The sequence below is a fragment of the Gymnodraco acuticeps genome, unplaced genomic scaffold (genome assembly GCF_902827175.1).
Source record: "Gymnodraco acuticeps unplaced genomic scaffold, fGymAcu1.1, whole genome shotgun sequence".
Taxonomy (NCBI): domain Eukaryota; kingdom Metazoa; phylum Chordata; class Actinopteri; order Perciformes; family Bathydraconidae; genus Gymnodraco; species Gymnodraco acuticeps.
The window spans coordinates 397175-416768 of NW_022992191.1; the positions used below are offsets into that span (position 1 = coordinate 397175).

Below are 19594 nucleotides of genomic sequence, written 5' to 3' on the forward strand. Positions count from 1 at the left end.
ACAGTATCAGCCCATTATAATCTAGCACAACATTGTATAACTCATTTAAATGTTCTTGATTTCTATTTGTACGTTCAAAAATAGATAAGTGCAACTTGTTTGCTTTTGAAATCTTTGTATTGAGAGCACAATCATTACATTTTACTTAAGCGTATCACTCACCACTGATGTTCACATTGATCAAATGAAACAAACAGTGAAATTACAATCTGGAAAAGATAGCTGGAAATGTAATTGCACATCATTAATACGGAAATGTTATGATGTGGGCTACAGACTACAACATGGATGACCATTACAGAAGTTCACAAAGCATCTCTGTGATGTGCGGGGGACCAATAACTTCTCTACAAACACATGTGGCCTTGGAAGACTTTTGGTAAATGTTCCCGTCATAATTGTATGCATCACCGGTCTCATTGTAAAGCCTCCCACGTGAGCATCTCCATTGCTTTTGGCTGTGTTGCCGAGGTGCAAGATAACCTGCCGCACGTGTGCTTGTTCTTAAATGTTTTAAGACCTTTTGTGATTCTTCTACTTCCAAGCAAACAAAAGGGGTTAGGCGCCAGCTTTCATGACTCATCGTTATTGTGACTATTTTCCTTCTCTGATACTGGCTGACGCTGAAGAACGTTAAGTCAAGAAAGCTAAACACCACTTCCACTTTTTGCGGCCGGGCCAATGGGTTTGTTATATTGTTACCTGAAGGGTCAATGGCTTGACTGAAAACACAGAGCACGTTCTCAGTCCTCCTCCTCATATTCATATGCGTATGTCTTAGGCCTAATGCAGTCATATGCTCACTATACTGTGTTGTGAGAAAGCTGAGCTGGTTACCTTTGCAGCACAGTGCATAGACTTCTCCATCTCTCAACTCCTTTGCATAATTTGTGTCACATAAACCAATGGTCCAGTCACAGTGTTTCGAAAGGCTGGTCACCCATCCCTCAAAGCTATGACCAGACTGTATCCCCTGAATGGGAAACATGCAGGCAGAGCTTCCTCCTAGCCAATTACTGTAGAAAACCTTCTTTTTGTCTTCGGACAGAGACATGCCAGGGCCTGCAGTCTTTTGGTCAAATATCAGGTCAGAATTAGTAGCAATGAACTCCTGAGGGTTCTCAACCAGGGTCAACAAGGATCCCCAGAAGTGGCCGGCTTGCTTCACAATTTCTTCCCCATTCTCTCTTATCTCCCGAACCAGTTTGTCTCGGTCACTGCCAGGCTCCAACCCTTTTCTCAGGTCCACAGCCTTGGCCTTCTCCAAATCCTGATGCACCTGAGAATACATCTGCAGGAATCTGAAGGTGTCCTTCTCCTTCTGTGCTGCCAGCATTCTGCTCTTGCTGGTTTTGATGGCCACCATACGGGCAGAGACTGAACTCTGGACGCTGGTCAGAGCGATATCACGCAGGCTGGTCACAGCTTCAACGAGACGCAGACAGGAGCGACCAAGCTTCTCTCTTTCACTCTTCTCCCACTTTCCCAGATTCACATAATCCTCATTAGTTTTCACCAGTGATGCCTGCTGCTCTGCGTTGAGCTTCTCCATGAGCTCTTTGTGTGCCGTGGAGAAGGTCTTCATGTTGTGAAGGCGGTGCTGGTCTTCAATGGTGCAGGAAACACACACACAGGTAAAGTCATCCAAGCAGTAGTACTCCAGCAATTTGCCATGTTGGGGGCATTTAGTAGTGCTTAAGCCTGCAAGCCCCAAGGCCAGTGGTTCAGTCAGAGGATGTGTTTGCAGTAACACAGGAGAGGTCAGGTGGGTCTGGAGATGCTGGACATACATGGAGATCTCACATTTCATGCAGCTCTTCCGTTCCGGTTTCCTGTCCTCTGTGCACATGTCGCAGAGGATAACTTTTTGATTCTTTAGTAGATTGTCAGACATGTTTTCAGAATGCCTTCGTTGTTTAATGTGGATTAACAAAAACAGGTTGCCCTTGTAAACAAAATATTTGCTTGCCGGTATCGCAGAGTCTGGTGTGACAGCTTGAGCCTCTTTCACTGGAATAGAAACTGACGTTTAGTGTGCACATAAATGACTTTTTTATAGCCGTAAGATAGTGTCTATGCCCTTTTAACCATAAAAAGGCTTACATTTCCTTTCCTTATCAGTCAAAAACGATTAATAATGACCTACAGAAATAATCTACACCCACTCACCACATACACCCAGCTTAAGCTAATGTAGTGAAATGAATCCTGCTCTGTTTCTAATATTAAACTTGATCCATATTAGTCATGGTAGAGCTAATATGACTATAGTCTCAAAATAACCATACAGTTGGATTAAAGTCATCTTCTGAACATTTTTGAACAAAAAATCAACCAAACTTCATTGGATTTATTTCAGGGCTGTCATATTGCACTATACAGATTTATCTGTTTGTCACTTTAATGTTGCACTTGGTAACGGTGGGGTTTATTTGAATGACTACTGGATAGCTTAACCTGTAATAATACTGTATAATATAATATTTGTTGATTTATAATGTGTATTCATAACCTAAATCTGCAAAGTAACTTGACTAAATATGTCAAATAAATGTAAGTATTAAACTAGCATAACTTGAAAATACTCGATTAAAGTACAAGTACCTCAATGTGTACAGTAGACTACTTGAGTAGGCCTACATGTATACTACACTACTGTTTATAATATATTATCATACACCCAATTTAATAGATAAACCCTTGAAGAATGAACTTTAAGTGTAACTGGATGGGGCGGTTTTAATTGACCAATCCAGAAAACCTGTCATACTTAACAGGCCATCTCTCCACTTAAGTAAGTACGCTGAAAGGTAAGGACTCAAAACCAATCATAATCATAATTGAAATAAGTGATCTAATATCGGTGTATTCTTGAAGCTGCCAAGTATATTGATTACTTATAGGAAAATAAAAAGTAGGCTACCTATGTTAACTGTATCACAAACGTGGGGATGTAAACAAAACAACGTCAACAGCTAAACCAAAAGCTACGCTAGCCAATGTTCAATTGATATTTATTCAAATTATTGGTATCGTTACTGCTCAACAAACGGTCAAAGTTAACGGCTATAACATTACTGTACATGTTACCGTGGATACAGTTAACCTAACTTGAATCGGAAGAAATTACTTCAAGAGCAAACGTAGCTAGCTAGCTAGCTAAAGTTAGCTAACTAGTTAATATGAATTGTTACCACAAATAAGTTTAAATATACACCCCTGTTAACGTTATTCATGTTGGTGTTATCTGGCCAATGAGGTGGTAATGAAGAACATTTACTGAAATATATTACTTAAGTACATTTACTAAAGTAGGCCTACTTAATTTTACTTAAGTATATTTAGAGGTAGGCTACTTGTACTTGAGTATTTTCATGTTATGCTAGTTTTTACTTCTACTTCTACATTTTGGCAGCAAATATTGTACTCACAACATTTTTTGACAACATTAGTTACTATTTGCTTTTGCATTTTTATGTTATTTTTACGAACATGAAATCAAATAATACACTTTGATGTTCTATCAGGGATGGAAATAACGGGCAGTATAACAAGTTATTAATGTTATGTGATCCTTTAACAGCTGCACATGATAGCCACATAATGCATTACTATAGTATTATAAGCAGTGATATAATATCTATTTCCCGAAAAAAGGCCACTTTGGATAATGAGTACTTTTAGATGCAGGACTTTTATTTGTAACAAAGTATTTTTAGACTGGTATTAGAACTTTTACTTAAGTATAAGATCTGTGTACTTCTTCCACCTTCCGCCATAATTCAATAACATATCCATTAAGTTAAACTATAAGGTAACATTATCTTACTTGCACTGTATTTCTATCACTAACGTTTAAAGTCCCTTTTTACTTTCACTGAGGGAATGTTTCACTTTATTTTCTCCACTATTGTGTTTTTGGTTTCAGATTTTAGACCAAAAAAAATCTTCCTTTTTATAACTAGCAAAACGATAAAAGTGTCTTCAGGAAATGTACTGTATAAATCAATTACATATTCTTTTTATCAACCATCAACCATTTTTGTTTATCTACTCTACAGTCCTGCATCCCCACAGATGTGAAAGATGAGGCAGAAAATGTCTGGAGGTTCCGTGCTCATACAAAAGACAACCAGCGTTCCTGAGGAGAATTTATCAGAACCAAACGTTGACATGATGGCTTTCAATCTGAACCAGAGCCATGCGTTGTGTCTCCCTGTGGTCTCTGACGATCAGCTTATATGGGTGCACTCAAATGAGTTCAACCTACAGCTGGATGGTGCAGAAGAGCTGAACAAGGCCTTCGACCAGTTTCCATACCTGACGGAGAAACAGACAGCTACACTGGCACAGCGCTGCTCCTTGCACCCAGACCAGGTGAAGGTGTGGTTCATGATACAGAGGCTCCGCTATGGCGTCAGCTGGGAATTTAAAGACATCAGGAAGGTTCGGAGGCAGTTCAAGTTGATTTGGGGGGAGGCAGAGCTGCAAACCAGGAAGGGGGAACAGAAAGAGGATGGAGACAAGAATAAGAAATGTAAAACACCTGATGGGAAGAAGGCAGGAGAGGTTAGGGAGGAACAGGGTGCAAGTGAGGGAAGGAGAAGTGGGGAAAATGTGGAGGCTGATGAACTATTGGAGAGAAGAATGAGGCAGGAGCAGCTAATGAAGAAAGACAAGGATGTAAAAGAAAAGAAAAGGAATACTCAGAGGAAGCGGAAAAGGACGACGGTGACATACGAGGTGGGAATTAAAAAAACAAAGCAAGCGGAGGAGAATATTGTGGAGAGGGCAAAAGAAGCAAACATAGGAAGTGAGTGTCAGAAGTCCACTCAGTCGGAGATAACGCTTTTTACCAGAAGGAAGAGGATGCCAAAAGTAAAAACGTCTGTCCCTGAAAGTGGGGTACCCAATGAGACACAGGATGCAATGCCCCTGCTCATCCCTTTGGTTCAAACTCAGGCCCCCAACATGCCTCCTCTCACTGACAACCAGACAGAAGTGCTGGGAAAAAATGACGACACTCCTCCTTCTACCTCTAATAACGGAAAGACCCCTGAGAAAAGTCACTGTGGGGAGAAATCAGAAACGCAGACGCAAACAGAGTCAACAATCACCAAGGGCGGCAACTATAAAAATAAAAGGTCACTTCCCACTTGTGTGGTAACCAAAATAAAGACGAAGTTTCAGTTGTCGAGGATGAAGGAGGCTTTCACGGAATGCCAGTATCCAGACGTTGCGGCATACAACAGGCTGGGTGAGGTGGTTGGAATGCCGCGCCACAGGTTGGTTCAGTGGTACGGAGACATGCGCTATTATATCAAGACATTCAGGCCGCACTGGATGACTAGCGAGCAATACGGCCAGGCCGTCGCCAACGTCAGGTACCGACAGAGCCTGAGAGCACTGCGGAAGAAGGAGGGCAAATCCTGTGCACCGAATAACCCCTCAATGGGAAGTCATTGAATCCTCTGTTCACGTTTTAAAGGAGGCATCAGAAGAAGTTTGTTCACTTTGATTTTGTGCTTTTGAAAGACATTTGTTCACATGCATTTGCCTCCTCTTTCACATGGAATGTATCTCTGTTATTGTTATTACTTGACCTGTTTGCGGTTATGATGTATGTACAGTCTTTTCTAATTTGCAACGTAGATGCTGTTTTCACATCAACGATTTCCATTTGTACTGTGCAGACGTTTTTATTGTCATTCAAGTAAAACAGTTTATGTTGTTTGAACATGACTCTTCTTGTCATTATTTACATCGAAACACTCATAAACTGACAAAATGATCAGTGAACAGCGGCTGTAATCTCAAAGCAAATAGAAAAATAATTACCAAAAACAATTCTAGAATATGATGTGAAATATATTGCACAAACAATAGAAAAACAGATGACAGTTATTGTCATGTTATCCAGCTACATTCAAAAAGCTTCCTCTGTTGTTACTACAGGTCTTTACGCGTTGAAGATCAACAATGTGATCAGTCCAAGTTGCTCTATGATACGTCTAAGCAGGTCAGTTCCAGCTGGCTTTGTACTCTGTCCTCTGTGGCTGCCAGAACTCTGCGCCTTCGATAATGCGACGGATCATGGAGGCGGTAGTGATAAGCAGGCGTCCAGCGGTGTGTAGGAGGGTGGAGGCCACACGCAGGGCTTCTCTGAAAAACAAGATCAAGTTGTCAGTATGGTTGTGCTTCACTGACATTGCACTCGATTTAATGCTCTTTAACTTCTCATTCGAGCAGATTGTCAAAGTATTTTTCATATATTATTGCGAGGTAGAAAAATAATGTCAGATTGACAAGTATGGAACGCATAGATGGGAATTCAAGTACAATTATTTCGTTTTGTTGCTACTTAAGACTGCTATTCCTCTACATTTCAGAGCTGCAGTCAGTCACTGTGGTGTTTTATTCTGCATGGCTAGTTACCTGATGATTTTCTTGGGCCCCAGACACTCAAAGTTAGCGCTCACAGAATACAGGCCTTGGAAAGTGGCGTTCACATTCAGAGAGCCAAAAACATCCTTTGGGCTTATCCTGTACAGGTCAAAGGTCACACGAGCTATGTCTCTCCCAGTCCGGGGCTTGTTGTGGTCTTGAGATTTGGGCACAACTGCACCCTGGGGGGGGGGGGGGGGGGATCAGAGCACATATATTAAAAAAGACTCATAAAAGTATAGATGAAGGTTTATAATAAATAACATTTGGGTTATCTCCTCAAACATACCGGTTGTGGTCTCCATGTCATTCCAGGCTCCAGGGCTATGAGCATAGTGTTGTCGGGCAGGGTCATGAGGAACTCGTCGGAGTCCACCTCAGTGCCGTCCTCTTCACATGTCAGAGACAGAGACACTGTGGGCAGGGACAGCAGCAGGGCCTGGCAGACCTGCAGCACAGATTCAAGCTGTATGAGTGTGCACTAGAAACAAATATTGTATACTTCCTTTTGTATTGACTGTTACATTAATTAGCTGGACTCCAGAACATAATTTATTGTCATATATGAAGTTATTTGTAGTCAGATGGAAACCATTTCCTGTGACCTTTCAACTCTAATTGGAGCCACTTTCAATTAGCCAGCAGCTAAACATATAATTAATACTTAAATGTTATCAGAAAATGCGGTCTGGCCCTTATCTACACGTCAGAAATCTTATCTTCACACCACTTTAGTGCAGCCTTGACTCACATGTGATGACATATTTGACATCATCAAAGATTTTAGATGAGATAACCATTCAATTGTTGATTGCTGACATTTTAAGTGGACAAATTATAAAGGTTTGAACTTCATTCTAAGAGAACTGATCTCTTTTTTAAATATATTTTCTCAACGTTATCCTTTTTTGTTTCTACCAATGTTTAGCACTGCCTTTTATCAGACTTTTTAATGTTTTTCTTCTAATTTTTGTTATTTTATATATTTATAATTACATTACATTACATTGCATTTAGCTGACACTTTTATAATATCCCATTTACTGTAAGCCCAGAGTCTTTTCTTTTATTTCCTTCCATTATTTATGTTTTCCAGCGGCTCTCACCCTCTCTTTGAGTTCCTCCAGGGTCCCGGCTGTGATGCCCTTCCTGGTCTCCCTGTTGTGACAACATACTCTGAAGGGACGCTGAGGTGGGGACCACACTCGCTTGGTCACAGATCTGAGTAAAAAACAGGTGAAACGGTCATTAACTGTTTTACTTTGTTGGATTTCACAACAGACATTTCGACTTGTCATTAAAGCCAGTGTTGAAGAAAGCCAAAATGACATTAAACAATCAATAGTTTTATTATTTACATGTGCGTTTTTCACACTTTTACGTATAACAATCTTTATAAAAAGAGGACAACTCTTATGATAATGAAGCTAAATGTCAAATTTCACATTAAAACATATCTTAAAATGACAAATCATCAACTTTATTACTCTAATCAGTCAGTCTACTTAAGCCTAGCCTACAATAATGAGTCCAACAGCAACATAATGATATTTAGATTTTTAGTCAAGCGAAGGCTCGTGAACCAATCAATACAATATCAACAGGCCAAAAGTAATGTTTCACTCACTTGATAAATGAAGAGGTTGTATCCATGTTTCTCAGTTTCTTGTTGTCTCTTCTCCTGGACGTATTATTTCGTAAGCTGTTTTGGTGTAGCAAATGGTGATAATGTCAGCTTGTGTTTGACCCAGCAGCTGGACTTTGTCCTTAACATGGTGATAACTCAGATACAGGACAGTAAAAGGCAAAGTTCATGTTGCCTCTGTGTGTTTGTGTGTGAGAGAAATGTTTTCAACTAGCAAAGGTATTACCTCTTTAGATAATAACTGATACTGGATCATTTTAGTTGAAGCCAATACTGTTTGTTCAGTTTTAAACATCTGATAGTCATGTTTTTAATTGTATAGCTGCTTATATTAGCTGATATACATGTCCAATCAATCTATTTTCCAACGCTAATTCCTAATATATATATTTATACACATTTTTGTTTGTTTTTTATAGTACCATCATTCTGTGTTCATAGGCTCATTAAAATACATTGACAGTCTTAACACTATTTCTCCGCACAGTTTTAAACTATGTTTAACTATTATTAAACATTTAATAAACAGATGGTAGCAACTGCTGTCGGAACTGCTACGTCATATCCTGTAAAATCAGGGTGTGCGCTTGTTTTATACATTACAGTTTGCGCGCGGACGGAGTTTCCTGTTCGAACCAATGTCTTTAATTAAAAATGCACTAAGCACCGCCAATCCGGCGCACCCTGGTGAGCATTTGAAACCCTATATATTGTTGCGGCGAAGGCGGGAGGATGAGAAGCAGAACTTTAGAGAAGTGTTGCTAGCTGTTTGAGCGGGTAAACAAAAACAACAGGACTACCGAGGCGTAACGTTAACGACAGATAACTGCAGGAGTTAGGAAACAACATTCTTATAGTATTTCCTGTTTAACGTTCCTCGGGTAAACTGTTATTTTAGCGGCAGCTTTGAAGCGGAATTGGGGAGTAATGTGTCAAAGTTGCTAAGCTAGTTAATAGACGTCCACCTCATTAGCTTAAGCTAGCTTGCAAATTCAGCAGTATGACTGAAAGAAAAACTAAGGAAAATGGTAAGTGTTAATACATGGAATAATAATTCAAATAAATGTGAAACTGTCAATATTGTAGTGGCAGTGGAAGGTGACAATTTGACAGATGATGTGGGACCCCTGCATTACCATCACCTGGGTTATAGCCAGTACTGTAACATTGGAATCTGCAATCTATAGAGACAGACACATTCTCAACCCTGCCTGAGTTGCAATGATTGTTGTCTCTTTTCTTTTGTCTCTTGCACAGATGCCACCCTCCCTTTAGCTGCACTCCAGCTCCTGGCCCCGCCTGTGCGCCTGGTGTCTGCAGCCATGTGGAAGGTGATGGAGCAGAGGGATGTGATGCACTATGGGGTTGTGGAGGAATTTGTGACCTCACTATGTGATACTGTCCCCGGGCTGCTCACTGTGAGACACCAGGGCAAGCTGGCACTGGGGCTGAGAGCACGGGTGAGAATCTGATGCCTCTTTCATTCTTCTTTCCTATCTATCTGACTATAATATTCTCTATTTTGACACATCATTGCCAAGTATTTTGAATGATCCGTTTCCTGGTCTGAATGTACGGTTTATCAATTTATTTTCAGTTGATCATGGAGCTCTGCTCTACACAGCCGGATAAAAAGGAGATAATGTCACATCTGGAAAGGATCCGTGCTCCTGCTGCTGTGTCAACCTCCTCTGCAACTACTAAAGTAAATTACAAAATAATAATAATAATATATTGCATTTCAAAGCGCTTTTCCAGGTGCTCAAAGACGCTTTACAGTGGTGATAAAACATGATAAAATAGAATTTAAAAGTTATTAAAACAAGATAAAATAACACTTAAAAGTTATTAAAACAGCAATACAGCATAATTCACAGATTAAAAGCCAGTCTGAAGAGGTGTGTTTTGGTCAGTGTTTTGAAAGTGGGGGGGTCAGTGCAGTCTCTGATGTGTTGTGGGAGGGAGTTCCAGAGGGTGGGGGCAGCGATGGAGAAGGCTCTATCCCCCCAGGTTCGGAGCTTGGTTTTCTTGGGGATAGAGAGGAGGTTCGCTTCTGATGAGCTGCGGGAAGGGGTGTAGTGGTGGATCAGGTCGGAGAGGTAGGGGGGAGCCTGGTTATTGAGAGCTTTGTGTGTTAGCAGAAGGATACATTACATTTGATATCTAGACTCTCACTACAAATTGCATTGCCATTTTTGTCACTGTAAACTGTTTGCCGGTTTTATACTGAAGAAAAATGGCCTCATGCTGCATTACAATTACAACAGTTAATATTGGAGGTATTTGCAGAATTAAACGTTACACAATCTCGGACTGTAGTGTTGCCTCAATATATTATTTTAAGACTTAAGGATGGAAAAAGTTTAATTTTGTTTCTATTTTGTCTCCTAGAAGAGGGATTTAAAAATCATGAATACAGTGGAAGGTTTCAAATCATTGGTTCACTTGCTGCTAACAGACACAACAAGGAGGACACATTTCTTCAAGGTGAGCCCCTTCACACATTTTGTATCTGCATTGATGTCTGTAGGATTGTGTCACAGCCGACACATCTTATTCTGTCTTCTATCAGGAGGAGTTTCCTGTGGATTATGGTCCCAACTTTGACCAGGAGCTGGAGAAGCTGCTGTGGGAGTTTCTGATCCGACTGGACCAGTTCCTCCCAGTTCCCAACCTTGCTCAGGTAGTGGGTGCTTCTGGGAAAACCTTGCCCTTTTCCATCACACATTCAATCTATTGTATTTCTCTTTATCAGTACATTTGAAAAAATCACATTTGATTTGCAGTAGATACAAAAAGTGTACGAGGACGGAGGGTCTTCTTTTTTTTTTTTTTTTTTTACTAGTGATCATTTATAAATGCCTGCTAACATATTGTGATTCAAAGTAAAGTACTTTTCAAAGAAATGCTTTGTATGTAAGGCAAGGCAAGTTTATTTATACAGCACTTTTCAACACAAGGCAATTCAAAGTCTCAAAAATGAAAGACATTAAGAGCATAAAACACATTAGAAACATTAAAAAGCAAAGATAATAAATCATGAATAACACAGGTACATGAATACAAGTTGTATGTCATTTGTCTCCAGACTGTGTCGTGGCTCAGTGAGACCTCCTCCGTCCTGGAGGCGTGTGCGCGGGCGGCCAGCCAACCCCAGCTGCTGCAGACACTGCTCCAGCATCAGACCTGTCTGGGCCACCTGGAGACTGCAGGTACATCCTCATCATCACTCAGGCCAGCTAACATGTATAGCTAGGATTTGGGGTAATGCCATATTTTCAAATGTATCACATTTACATTGGAATCCATAATCTCGTTTTGGAAATCGAGCTGCTTATGTTGTTTGTTGTTATAATTGATGACATAATCCTGCCCTAACAAATAAAGAAAAACAAGGTTTTCACTATTAATTAATTATTTTATTTAGTTATTTAAAGGTGGGGTCATTTTGGAGAAACCAGCTCGAATTTGAAAATACAAAGCCGGAACAAATCTGCCACTTCCTTACAGAGCCCCTCCTCCAACACACACGCACGCGCACATGACCAATGAGAGCACGAGATAAGTTTGTGCACAGATGGAAGCCGGCTATAATGATTGGTCATGCTTTTTACAGCACTACGACTTCCACAAATAACTTTTATGGATTTTTGGTCAAAGCACTTCAGATATTCATTGCTATCGGGATGTTAAGAGCATTCCATGGAATATAACAAAAAGTGTATCTCGAGCCGTTTTCTAAAAATTAACTACCCCACCTTTAACAGCATGTATTTCTGTATTATATTTTAGCATTTATTTTATTATTCCTGTATTTATTTACTTCTTAATTAATTAATTAATTAATGCATTTTAAAAATGTATTTACACTTATGGACCTCCATAATTCATCACACAAATCTTGAAGCGGTGTATTTCTTCAGATAAAAACATGATGTGAATTTTGAAAATAATTACATCCATTTTTTTTCTACAAATGTCGACAATGCTCTGGAGTTATTGGGAATGTTGAAATCATACAAGAATGAAGCTTAAAGCTATTCTATACACAGGGGTGCACATAACTGGTACGCATGCACGGCAACAATCTGAAATGCGTACCGTCACTTGTGTCACAAAGCGCATTTGCGTACCGACGTACTTGTGAAGCTTTTCCGGAAGGCGGTTAGATCACCGGACGACAGAGTCGGTCTCCGTGTGCACAGACAGGGCTGCTGTTAACGTCGGTCTGTACAACGGAATTGTGCCAAAACTACGCCAACCGGCTGCGGAGGGAGACTCCCCCCCTTCACTGGAGAACTGCGCTAAAACAGCTGATCACAACGTTCACACTCTGTGGTCACGAAGTACTCCATTAGCCCCCCCCATACTCATCTGAGTACCTCACTGAGAAAGTTATGTGCACCCCTGTCTATACAGCCCTACTAGATAGGACGGTGAACTTCCTTATTAATCTCCATGTTTTTTTTCACAGCATCCCTCCCTCCAAACATGGGAGACTCCATCCTGACTTCCCTCTCCCTGCCCCCCTCTGGAAAAGTGCCTTCAGATCCTCCAACAGGAGCCACTAACTCTTTTTACCAGTCTTCCAACACACAGACAAGAGACAAAACCCCATTCATTAAACCTGTTATCGGACTCATATCTAATGAAGATGTCCCATTTATGATCAGGACACAGAGAGGGGAAGAGCAAGCAAAGGACGCAACCAACGAGCACTGGAACGGAATGAAACGCAAGCAACCTGACATGACGGAAAGTGATTCCGATGATGAGGAGGAGGAGGAGGAAGTATTAGGCATGACTATATCTGGGGAAAAGAGGATCAGCAACAAGACAAGTGAGAGAGTAGATGACAGGGCAGCTCTTAAGACCTGTATGATGCAGCTGGGCGTCAAAAAGCTGCCTGAAGACCCTTCCCTCTGCTCCCTTTTTGTCTCTTGTCTGAGGAGCCAACCCAAAGTTACTTTACACAAGCTGTCGGTGACTCTTGCGAGTCCCAACAGGACTAAATCCTCACCTGTGAAGCAGCAGAACCAGAGGAGGACGTCCCCAGTTAAAACTCCAACACGCAAACTCAACCAAACTCAGAAGCCTGGCTCGAAGCGTCCCGGCCTGGGCGATAAAGAGTAAGAGACGTCCACATTCAGAACCATTTAGTATTATGTCAAGTTTGTATTGTAGAAAATTCAGCAGCTACATTAGTAATAATGTTCAATTCCATTACAGTGGGGCAAAAAAGTATTTAGTCAGCCACCAATTGTGCAAGTTCTCCCACTTAAAAAGATGAGAGGCCTGTAATTTTCATCCTAGGTACACTTCAACTATGAGAGACAGAATAAGAAAAAAAAATCCAGAAAATCACATTGTCTGATTTTTAAAGAATTTATTTGCAAATGATGGTGGAAAATAAGTATTTGGTCAATAACAAAAGTTCATCTCAATACTTTGTTATATACCCTTTGTTGGCAATGACAGAGGTCAAACGTTTTCTGTAAGTCTTCACAAGGTTTTCACTCACTGTTGCTGGTATTTTGGCCCATTCCTCCATGCAGATCTCCTCTAGAGCAGTGATGTGTTGGGGCTGTCGCTGGGCAACACAGACTTTCAACTCCCTCCAAAGATTTTCTATGGGGTTGAGATCTGGAGACTGGCTAGGCCACTCCAGGACCTTGAAATGCTTCTTACGAAGCCACTCCTTCGTTGCCCGGGCGGCAGGGTGGGAATTTCACGACGGCCATGGCCGTCGTTGCCCCGCACTTTGGCCGTGATGCCCTGTGAAAAAAAATGCAATTCACGGCCAAAGTGGCCTTTGTGCCCCTGTCAAAAGTTCCAGTGTAAACAACGCTAGTGAAGTCATACTAGTGCGAGCAGTAGGATAGTCCCGTGCCTGTGGAATCAGAGCGATTGCTCTGCTGTGATTGTTCCGTCAGAAATGCCTGTAGGGGCCCGACAGCCTGCTCCTCAGCCGCGGGAGCAAGACAAGCACAGGTAAGCAAGCGGACCAAGCTGTTTTGATATGATTTAACTGAAGTATGTGGTAGTATTTGAAAGGACTTAACATTTACGTGTTTATAGAAAGTACTATTGATAGGTAATTACCATTGTATTAGCCTATTTAAAGTCGACTCGTTACATTTTGTCATGAAAACTAGCGATAGCTAGCTAGTTTGGATAGCGCTAACGTCTTCCCTTCAAGGGGTCTACATCTAGTGTTGCTTCTACAAGCTAGCAGATAGCTGTCACCTTTGAATCTAGTATTTTTCTTGCTAAGCGGTTTTGATATAATACATGACTGACTTATGTGGTTTATGGCTGAACTTAACGTATACGTTTAAGAAACACTATTGCTATTCAGCCATTTGTAAAACGACTGGTGTTGACGTTAGTGCTACACTTTACAGTCATGTTGATTGACCAGCGTAATTTAACCAAATGGCCTTTGTGCCCTGTCATGTGGCATTTGTGCCCTAAAAAATGTGAACGGGAAGGCCAAATGGCCTTGCCCCTAAAATGACGAAATTCCAAGCCTGCCGGGCGGTGTGTTTGGGATCATTGTCATGCTGAAAGACCCAGCCACGTTTCATCTTCAATGCCCTTGCTGATGGAAGGAGGTTGTCACTCAAAATCTCACGATACATGGCCCCATTCATTCTTTCCTTAACACGGATCAGTCGTCCTGGTCCCTTTGCAGAGAAACAGCCTCAAAGCATGATGTTTCCACCCCCATGTTTCACAGTAGGAATGGTGTTCTTTGGATGCAACTCAGCATTCTTTCTCCTCCAAACACGTCTAGTTGAGTTTTTACCAAAAAGTTCTATTTTGGTTTCATCTGACCATATGACATTCTCCCAATCCTCTTCTGGATCATCTAAATGCTCTCTAGCAAACTTCAGACGGGCCTGGACATGTACTGGCTTAAGCTGGGGGACACGTCTGGCACTGCAGGATTTGAGTCCCTGGCGGCGTAGTGTGTTACTGATGGTAGCCTTTGTTACTTTGGTCCCAGCTCTCTGCAGGTCATTGACTAGGTCCCCCCGTGTGGTTCTGGGATTTTTGCTAACCGTCTCTTCTTGTGATCATTTTGACCCCACGGGGTGAGATCTTGCGTGGAGCCCCAGATCAAGGGAGATTATCAGTGGTCTTGTATGTCTTCCATTTTCTAATAATTGCTCCCACAGTTGATTTCTTCACACCAAGCTGCTTACCTATTGCAGATTCAGTCTTCCCAGCCTGGTGCAGGTCTACAATTTTGTTTCTGGTGTCCTCTGACAGCTCTTTGGTCTTGGCCATAGTGGAGTTTGGAGTGTGACTGTTTGAGGTTGTGAACAGGTGTCTTTTATACTGATAACGAGTTCAAACAGGTGCCATCAATACAGTTAACAAGTGGAGGACAGAGGAGGCTCTTAAAGAAGAAGTTACAGGTCTGTGAGAGCCAGACATCTTGTTTGTTTGTAGGTGACCAAATACTTATTTTACCGAGGAATTTACCAATTCATTCATTTAAAATCCTACAATGTGATTTCCTGGATTCTTTCCCCCCATTCTGTCTCATAGTTGAAGTGTACCTAGGATGACAATTACAGGCCTCTCTCATCTTTTTAAGTGGGAAAACTTGCACAATTGGTGGCTGACTAAATACTTTTTTGCCCCACTGTAAGTGTTCTGGATTTTGTTCAACTAGCATTTACTATGTTATCTGTGTTTTATCGTACCTTTTTAAAACGTTTAATCATGAATGTGTTTGTTAGGGACGCTCCGATGAGGCCGATCACCGGAGTCAGAATCGGCCGATACCGATCATAGGGTGGCTGGGGGCTATGGGGATCTTCCATTTCATTTGAGTGTCGGACCCCAGGAAGAGTAGCTTTTGTCAAGAGCAAAAGCTAATTGGGATCCTTAATAAACATAAACATTTCAAGTGATGTTTAAAACTTAGTTAACGCTTCAAAAAGTTCAGACACATTTTTCAATACATGATGCGCTTCCACAAACAACAGCCAACATAATTATTACATTCAAATGAAGTACATTATTCAAGTTTACATTAATTTTGGATAATAACACGGGAGAAATGAACGGAAGCGCTCTTTTCCTCTCTCCCTCTCCCTCTCTCTCTCTCCCTCTCTCTCCTGACAGCCTGTCAGTATCGTCTCATGCAGCTCGCTGATCCAGTAATGAGCGACCCGACAGTGAAGAATAAATATATGTATAACTAGTTTAGCTTGTTCCAGAGGTAGATAAAATAGCTAAGTGTGTTAGGTCTAACTCTTATGGCCCGTCCACACAGCGGCGTGCGTTGAAGCTTGCCGGCGGGCGTGGCGAGCTAGTTTTTCCACGCACAGAGAAAAGTGTCATGTATTTTGCGTCATGTGATCGGCTCTCCTTATCGGCATTTATAGAGTGCCCCGATCACACTATTGAGAGTGAATATCGGCCGATCGATCGGAGCATCCCTAGTGTTTGTCATAAAAACACATCATTGATCTCTGTGGCAGAACCAGATATTTCAAATTGACTTTTATATTGGACAAAATGCGAGATTCCGTGATATTTTAGAACAAAATCAATACTGATATCATGTTAATGACACACATGGTAATATTGTCTACTTAATATTTCACATTTTAAACCTGTTATCGGACTCGTATCTAATGAAGTTGTACCATTTATGATCAGGACACAGAGAGGGGAAGAGCAAGCAAAGGACGCAACCAACGAGCACTGGAACCCAAAAGAGAACTTCACTGCGATTAAACCGAAACTCAAGGACGATGGAACGATCGAAGGTGAAGAACAAGTGGAAGAGGAGAGGAAGGAAAGCAACGGAATGAAACGCAAGGAACCTGACATGATGGAAAGTGATTCCGATGAGGAGGAGGAGGAGGAGGAGGAGGAGGAAGTATTAGGCATGACTATATCTGGGAAAAAGAGGATCAGCAACAAGACAAGTGAGAGAGTAGATGACAGGGCAGCTCTTAAGACCTGTATGATGCAGCTGGGTGTCAAAAAGCTGCCTGAAGACCCTTCCCTCTGCTCCCATTTTGAATCTTGTCTGAGGAGCCAACCCAAAGTTACTTTACACAAGCTGTCGGTGACTCCTGCGAGCCCCAACAGGACTAAATCCTCGCCTGTGAAGCAGCAGAACCAGAGGAGGACGTCCCCGGTTAAAACTCCAACACGCAAACTCAACCAAACTCAGAAGCCTGGCTCGAAGCGTCCCGGCCTGGGCGATAAAGAGTAAGAGACGTCCACATTCAGAACCGTTTAGTATTATGTCAAGTTTGTATTGTAGAAAATTCAGCAGCTACATTAGTAATAATGTTCAATTCCATTATGTGTTCTGGATTTTGTTAACTAGCATTTACTATGTTATCTGTGTTTTATCATACCTTTTAAAACCTTTCATCATGAATGTGTTTGTTAGGGACGCTCCGATGAGGCCGATCGCCGATCAACGGAGTCAGAATCGGCCGATCGTCGATCCGATCATAGGGTGGGTGGGGGCTATGGGGATCTTCCATTTCAAGGGATGTTTAAAACTCAGTTAACGGATCGAAAAGTTCAGACTCATTTTTCAATACGTGTCTGAAACTCGACCAACAACCAATCACATGAATCTCCCGCCCCTGACCCACAAGCAGCGGTTTGATTGGCTAGAGCAGGGAGCTTGCAAAGATTATTTTACGGTTACATGCCACTTTACAGAAGCACGTTGCTCATAAACTTCATGTTCCATAATGCATCTCGTTTTGTGACATGCGCACTGAAGAGACTTGCAATTATTTGCCCTCATTGATCTCTGTGGCAGAACCAGATATTTTAAATTGACTTTTATATTGGACAAAATTTGAGATTCCGTGATATTTTAGAACAAAATCAATGCTGATATCATGTTAATGACACATGGTAATATTGTCTACTTAATATTTCATATTATTTCTGTACGCTTTTGTGCACAATAAACCAATTTAACTATGAATTTGACTTGCAGCCTTTTTTTTTTTTAAACGTTCTATAGATATTCTTTAGACCATTGTTTTACAAATACCATAAAAAAACGAGTTCAATTTTTTGAAGTTAATCCGATTTGTCTCTCAGATTTTATTATATATGGATATATATTTATTGCTCTATATTATTTTAAAGATTTATCATTCAAATGTATTTACTTGCCAATAGACAATTCTAAATAGCAAAGCAGCTATGTGAAATATGACTTTGTCTTTCTCCATTTACCTTTTAGCCGCTATTAAAACTGAATTGATACCAAATGGTTTAATGATATTGTTTCTACCCAACAGGAATCACCCTGTATTGCCCGGTGTAATCGGCTCTCCTTCTCAACAACGCAGTAACTCAGGTGATTTACATTTTTTTATTAAAAGTAACAAAGATCAACAATGGGGAAAAAACATGAGTTTAACTGTTTCCTTTTTTTGTTTAGGTACATCCGCCCGTCCTGGAGACACTGAAGACTATGTCGCGGATTCTGAAGACGAAGCAACGAAGAATTTCAAAGTCAGGGTATGTTTTCCTAAACCACTAAAAGACAGTGTTTCAATGAGCAGTACGAATCCTTACAATGTGTCCAATTTTAGTCTTTTTTTGAAAAGAGATTTAGCTTTGAAATTCATTCGGACAATTATAGGTTAATAGAAATCCATTGGTAATGACTCAAATGTGCAATTTCGAAACCAGATCGCACATTCAAGACATTAACTTTAAGCCTTCAAAGTGAACCAAACAAGACGCTGACTGTAAACGAAAAGAGATGGGACTGTGAGTTATTTAAGAAAAAGAAAATACTGGTGGAATAAATGTTTCTCTCACTTGTGCTGCTCTTTCTATCAAGTTGGTTCCTTCCTCTGTGTTTTCTAACTGAGCCTGTCTCCCTCAGCTGTTCACAAAGCGCTACTACAAGACCAAACACGGCACATATGTCCCCACTCTGAGGGAGTACTGGAAGCCCGGGATGACACAGCGGGACTTGTCTTCTGTTGTCGGCAAAAACAGACGATGAAATGGAATATCGAGGCCAAGTTTGGTGGTCATGTGGTTTTTTGCCTACAGCCACATCGACCGAAAAGCCAAAAATAAATCTATATGCACCAGCCACTGAAGCTGACGACATTTATTTAAGACATCTGTTTCTCTTGGCTCACGACGTCACCCTAGCTGAGTCAGATTTTAATTTGAATCAGTGGTTTGTCATCATGGAATACAAGCCTTGATGATTTATTATGGGCACTTTTGTAACGTTTTTGAAATTGTTACCGTACAGTTTTGTTTGTATCTGGATCATCTCCATTACATTTATTCATTTTTTTAATATTTAAAATATATGTTCTTGGTTAATAACTGCTGACACATAATGGGAACAAATCAAAGGAATGCAATTTGAGATGTGTGGAAGTAATAAAGAAACAGTTTGAAAAACGTTTCCACGAGTGAGTTTATCAATAGTGTATTAAGCAGCATTCTGTTATGGACCGAAGCTCATCA

At 41.0% G+C, this 19594-nt stretch overlaps 3 protein-coding genes across 5 annotated transcripts; 2 read left to right on the forward strand and 1 right to left on the reverse strand.

Annotated features, from left to right (window-relative positions):
- Window positions 1-2788: 2788 nt before the first annotated feature.
- Window positions 2789-5466, forward strand: LOC117539203. The gene is made up of 2 exons (XM_034205251.1): window positions 2789-2810; window positions 4062-5466. The coding sequence occupies exon 2, from the start codon at window positions 4087-4089 to the stop codon at window positions 5464-5466; it is 1380 nt and encodes a 459-aa protein (XP_034061142.1). The 5' UTR covers window positions 2789-2810; window positions 4062-4086.
- A 213-nt stretch (window positions 5467-5679) lies between these two features.
- cideb (cell death inducing DFFA like effector b) lies at window positions 5680-8302 on the reverse strand. The gene is made up of 5 exons (XM_034205304.1): window positions 8072-8302; window positions 7551-7665; window positions 6734-6892; window positions 6436-6626; window positions 5680-6162 (listed from the first exon to the last, which is right to left on the reverse strand). The coding sequence occupies exons 1-5, from the start codon at window positions 8095-8097 to the stop codon at window positions 6021-6023; spliced, it is 633 nt and encodes a 210-aa protein (XP_034061195.1). The 5' UTR covers window positions 8098-8302; the 3' UTR covers window positions 5680-6020.
- Window positions 8303-8728: 426 nt separating this feature from the next.
- On the forward strand, window positions 8729-19528 carry tinf2 (TERF1 (TRF1)-interacting nuclear factor 2). 3 transcript variants are annotated; one of them, XM_034205301.1, is made up of 12 exons: window positions 8729-9117; window positions 9347-9549; window positions 9687-9794; window positions 10481-10576; window positions 10662-10772; window positions 11178-11301; window positions 12564-12762; window positions 16769-17329; window positions 17517-17585; window positions 18394-18452; window positions 18537-18616; window positions 18990-19528. In XM_034205301.1, the coding sequence occupies exons 1-12, from the start codon at window positions 9090-9092 to the stop codon at window positions 19110-19112; spliced, it is 1761 nt and encodes a 586-aa protein (XP_034061192.1). In that variant the 5' UTR covers window positions 8729-9089; the 3' UTR covers window positions 19113-19528. The 3 variants fall into 3 exon arrangements, with proteins under 3 accessions (XP_034061192.1, XP_034061190.1, XP_034061191.1); XM_034205299.1 differs by having other exon boundaries at window positions 8736-9117; window positions 12564-13218; XM_034205300.1 differs by lacking the exon at window positions 17517-17585 and having other exon boundaries at window positions 8738-9117; window positions 12564-13218.
- The last annotated feature ends 66 nt before the right edge of the window (window positions 19529-19594 follow it).

Coding starts and splice junctions, on each gene's coding strand:
- tinf2 (XM_034205299.1), top strand. CDS start 9,090: ATGACTGAAAGAAAAACTAAGGAAAATG. Junction 9,795..10,480: donor CCTCCTCTGCAACTACTAAA/GTAAATTACAAA, acceptor TTTGTCTCCTAG/AAGAGGGATTTAAAAATCAT. Junction 17,330..17,516: donor CCCGGCCTGGGCGATAAAGA/GTAAGAGACGTC, acceptor TGTGTTTGTTAG/GGACGCTCCGATGAGGCCGA.
- cideb (XM_034205304.1), bottom strand. CDS start 8,097: ATGGATACAACCTCTTCATTTATCAA. Junction 7,666..8,071: donor ACAACCTCTTCATTTATCAA/GTGAGTGAAACA, acceptor TTTTTTACTCAG/ATCTGTGACCAAGCGAGTGT. Junction 6,627..6,733: donor TGACATGGAGACCACAACCG/GTATGTTTGAGG, acceptor CCCCCCCCCCAG/GGTGCAGTTGTGCCCAAATC.
- LOC117539203 (XM_034205251.1), top strand. CDS start 4,087: ATGAGGCAGAAAATGTCTGGAGGTTCCGTGCTCATACAAAAGACAACC.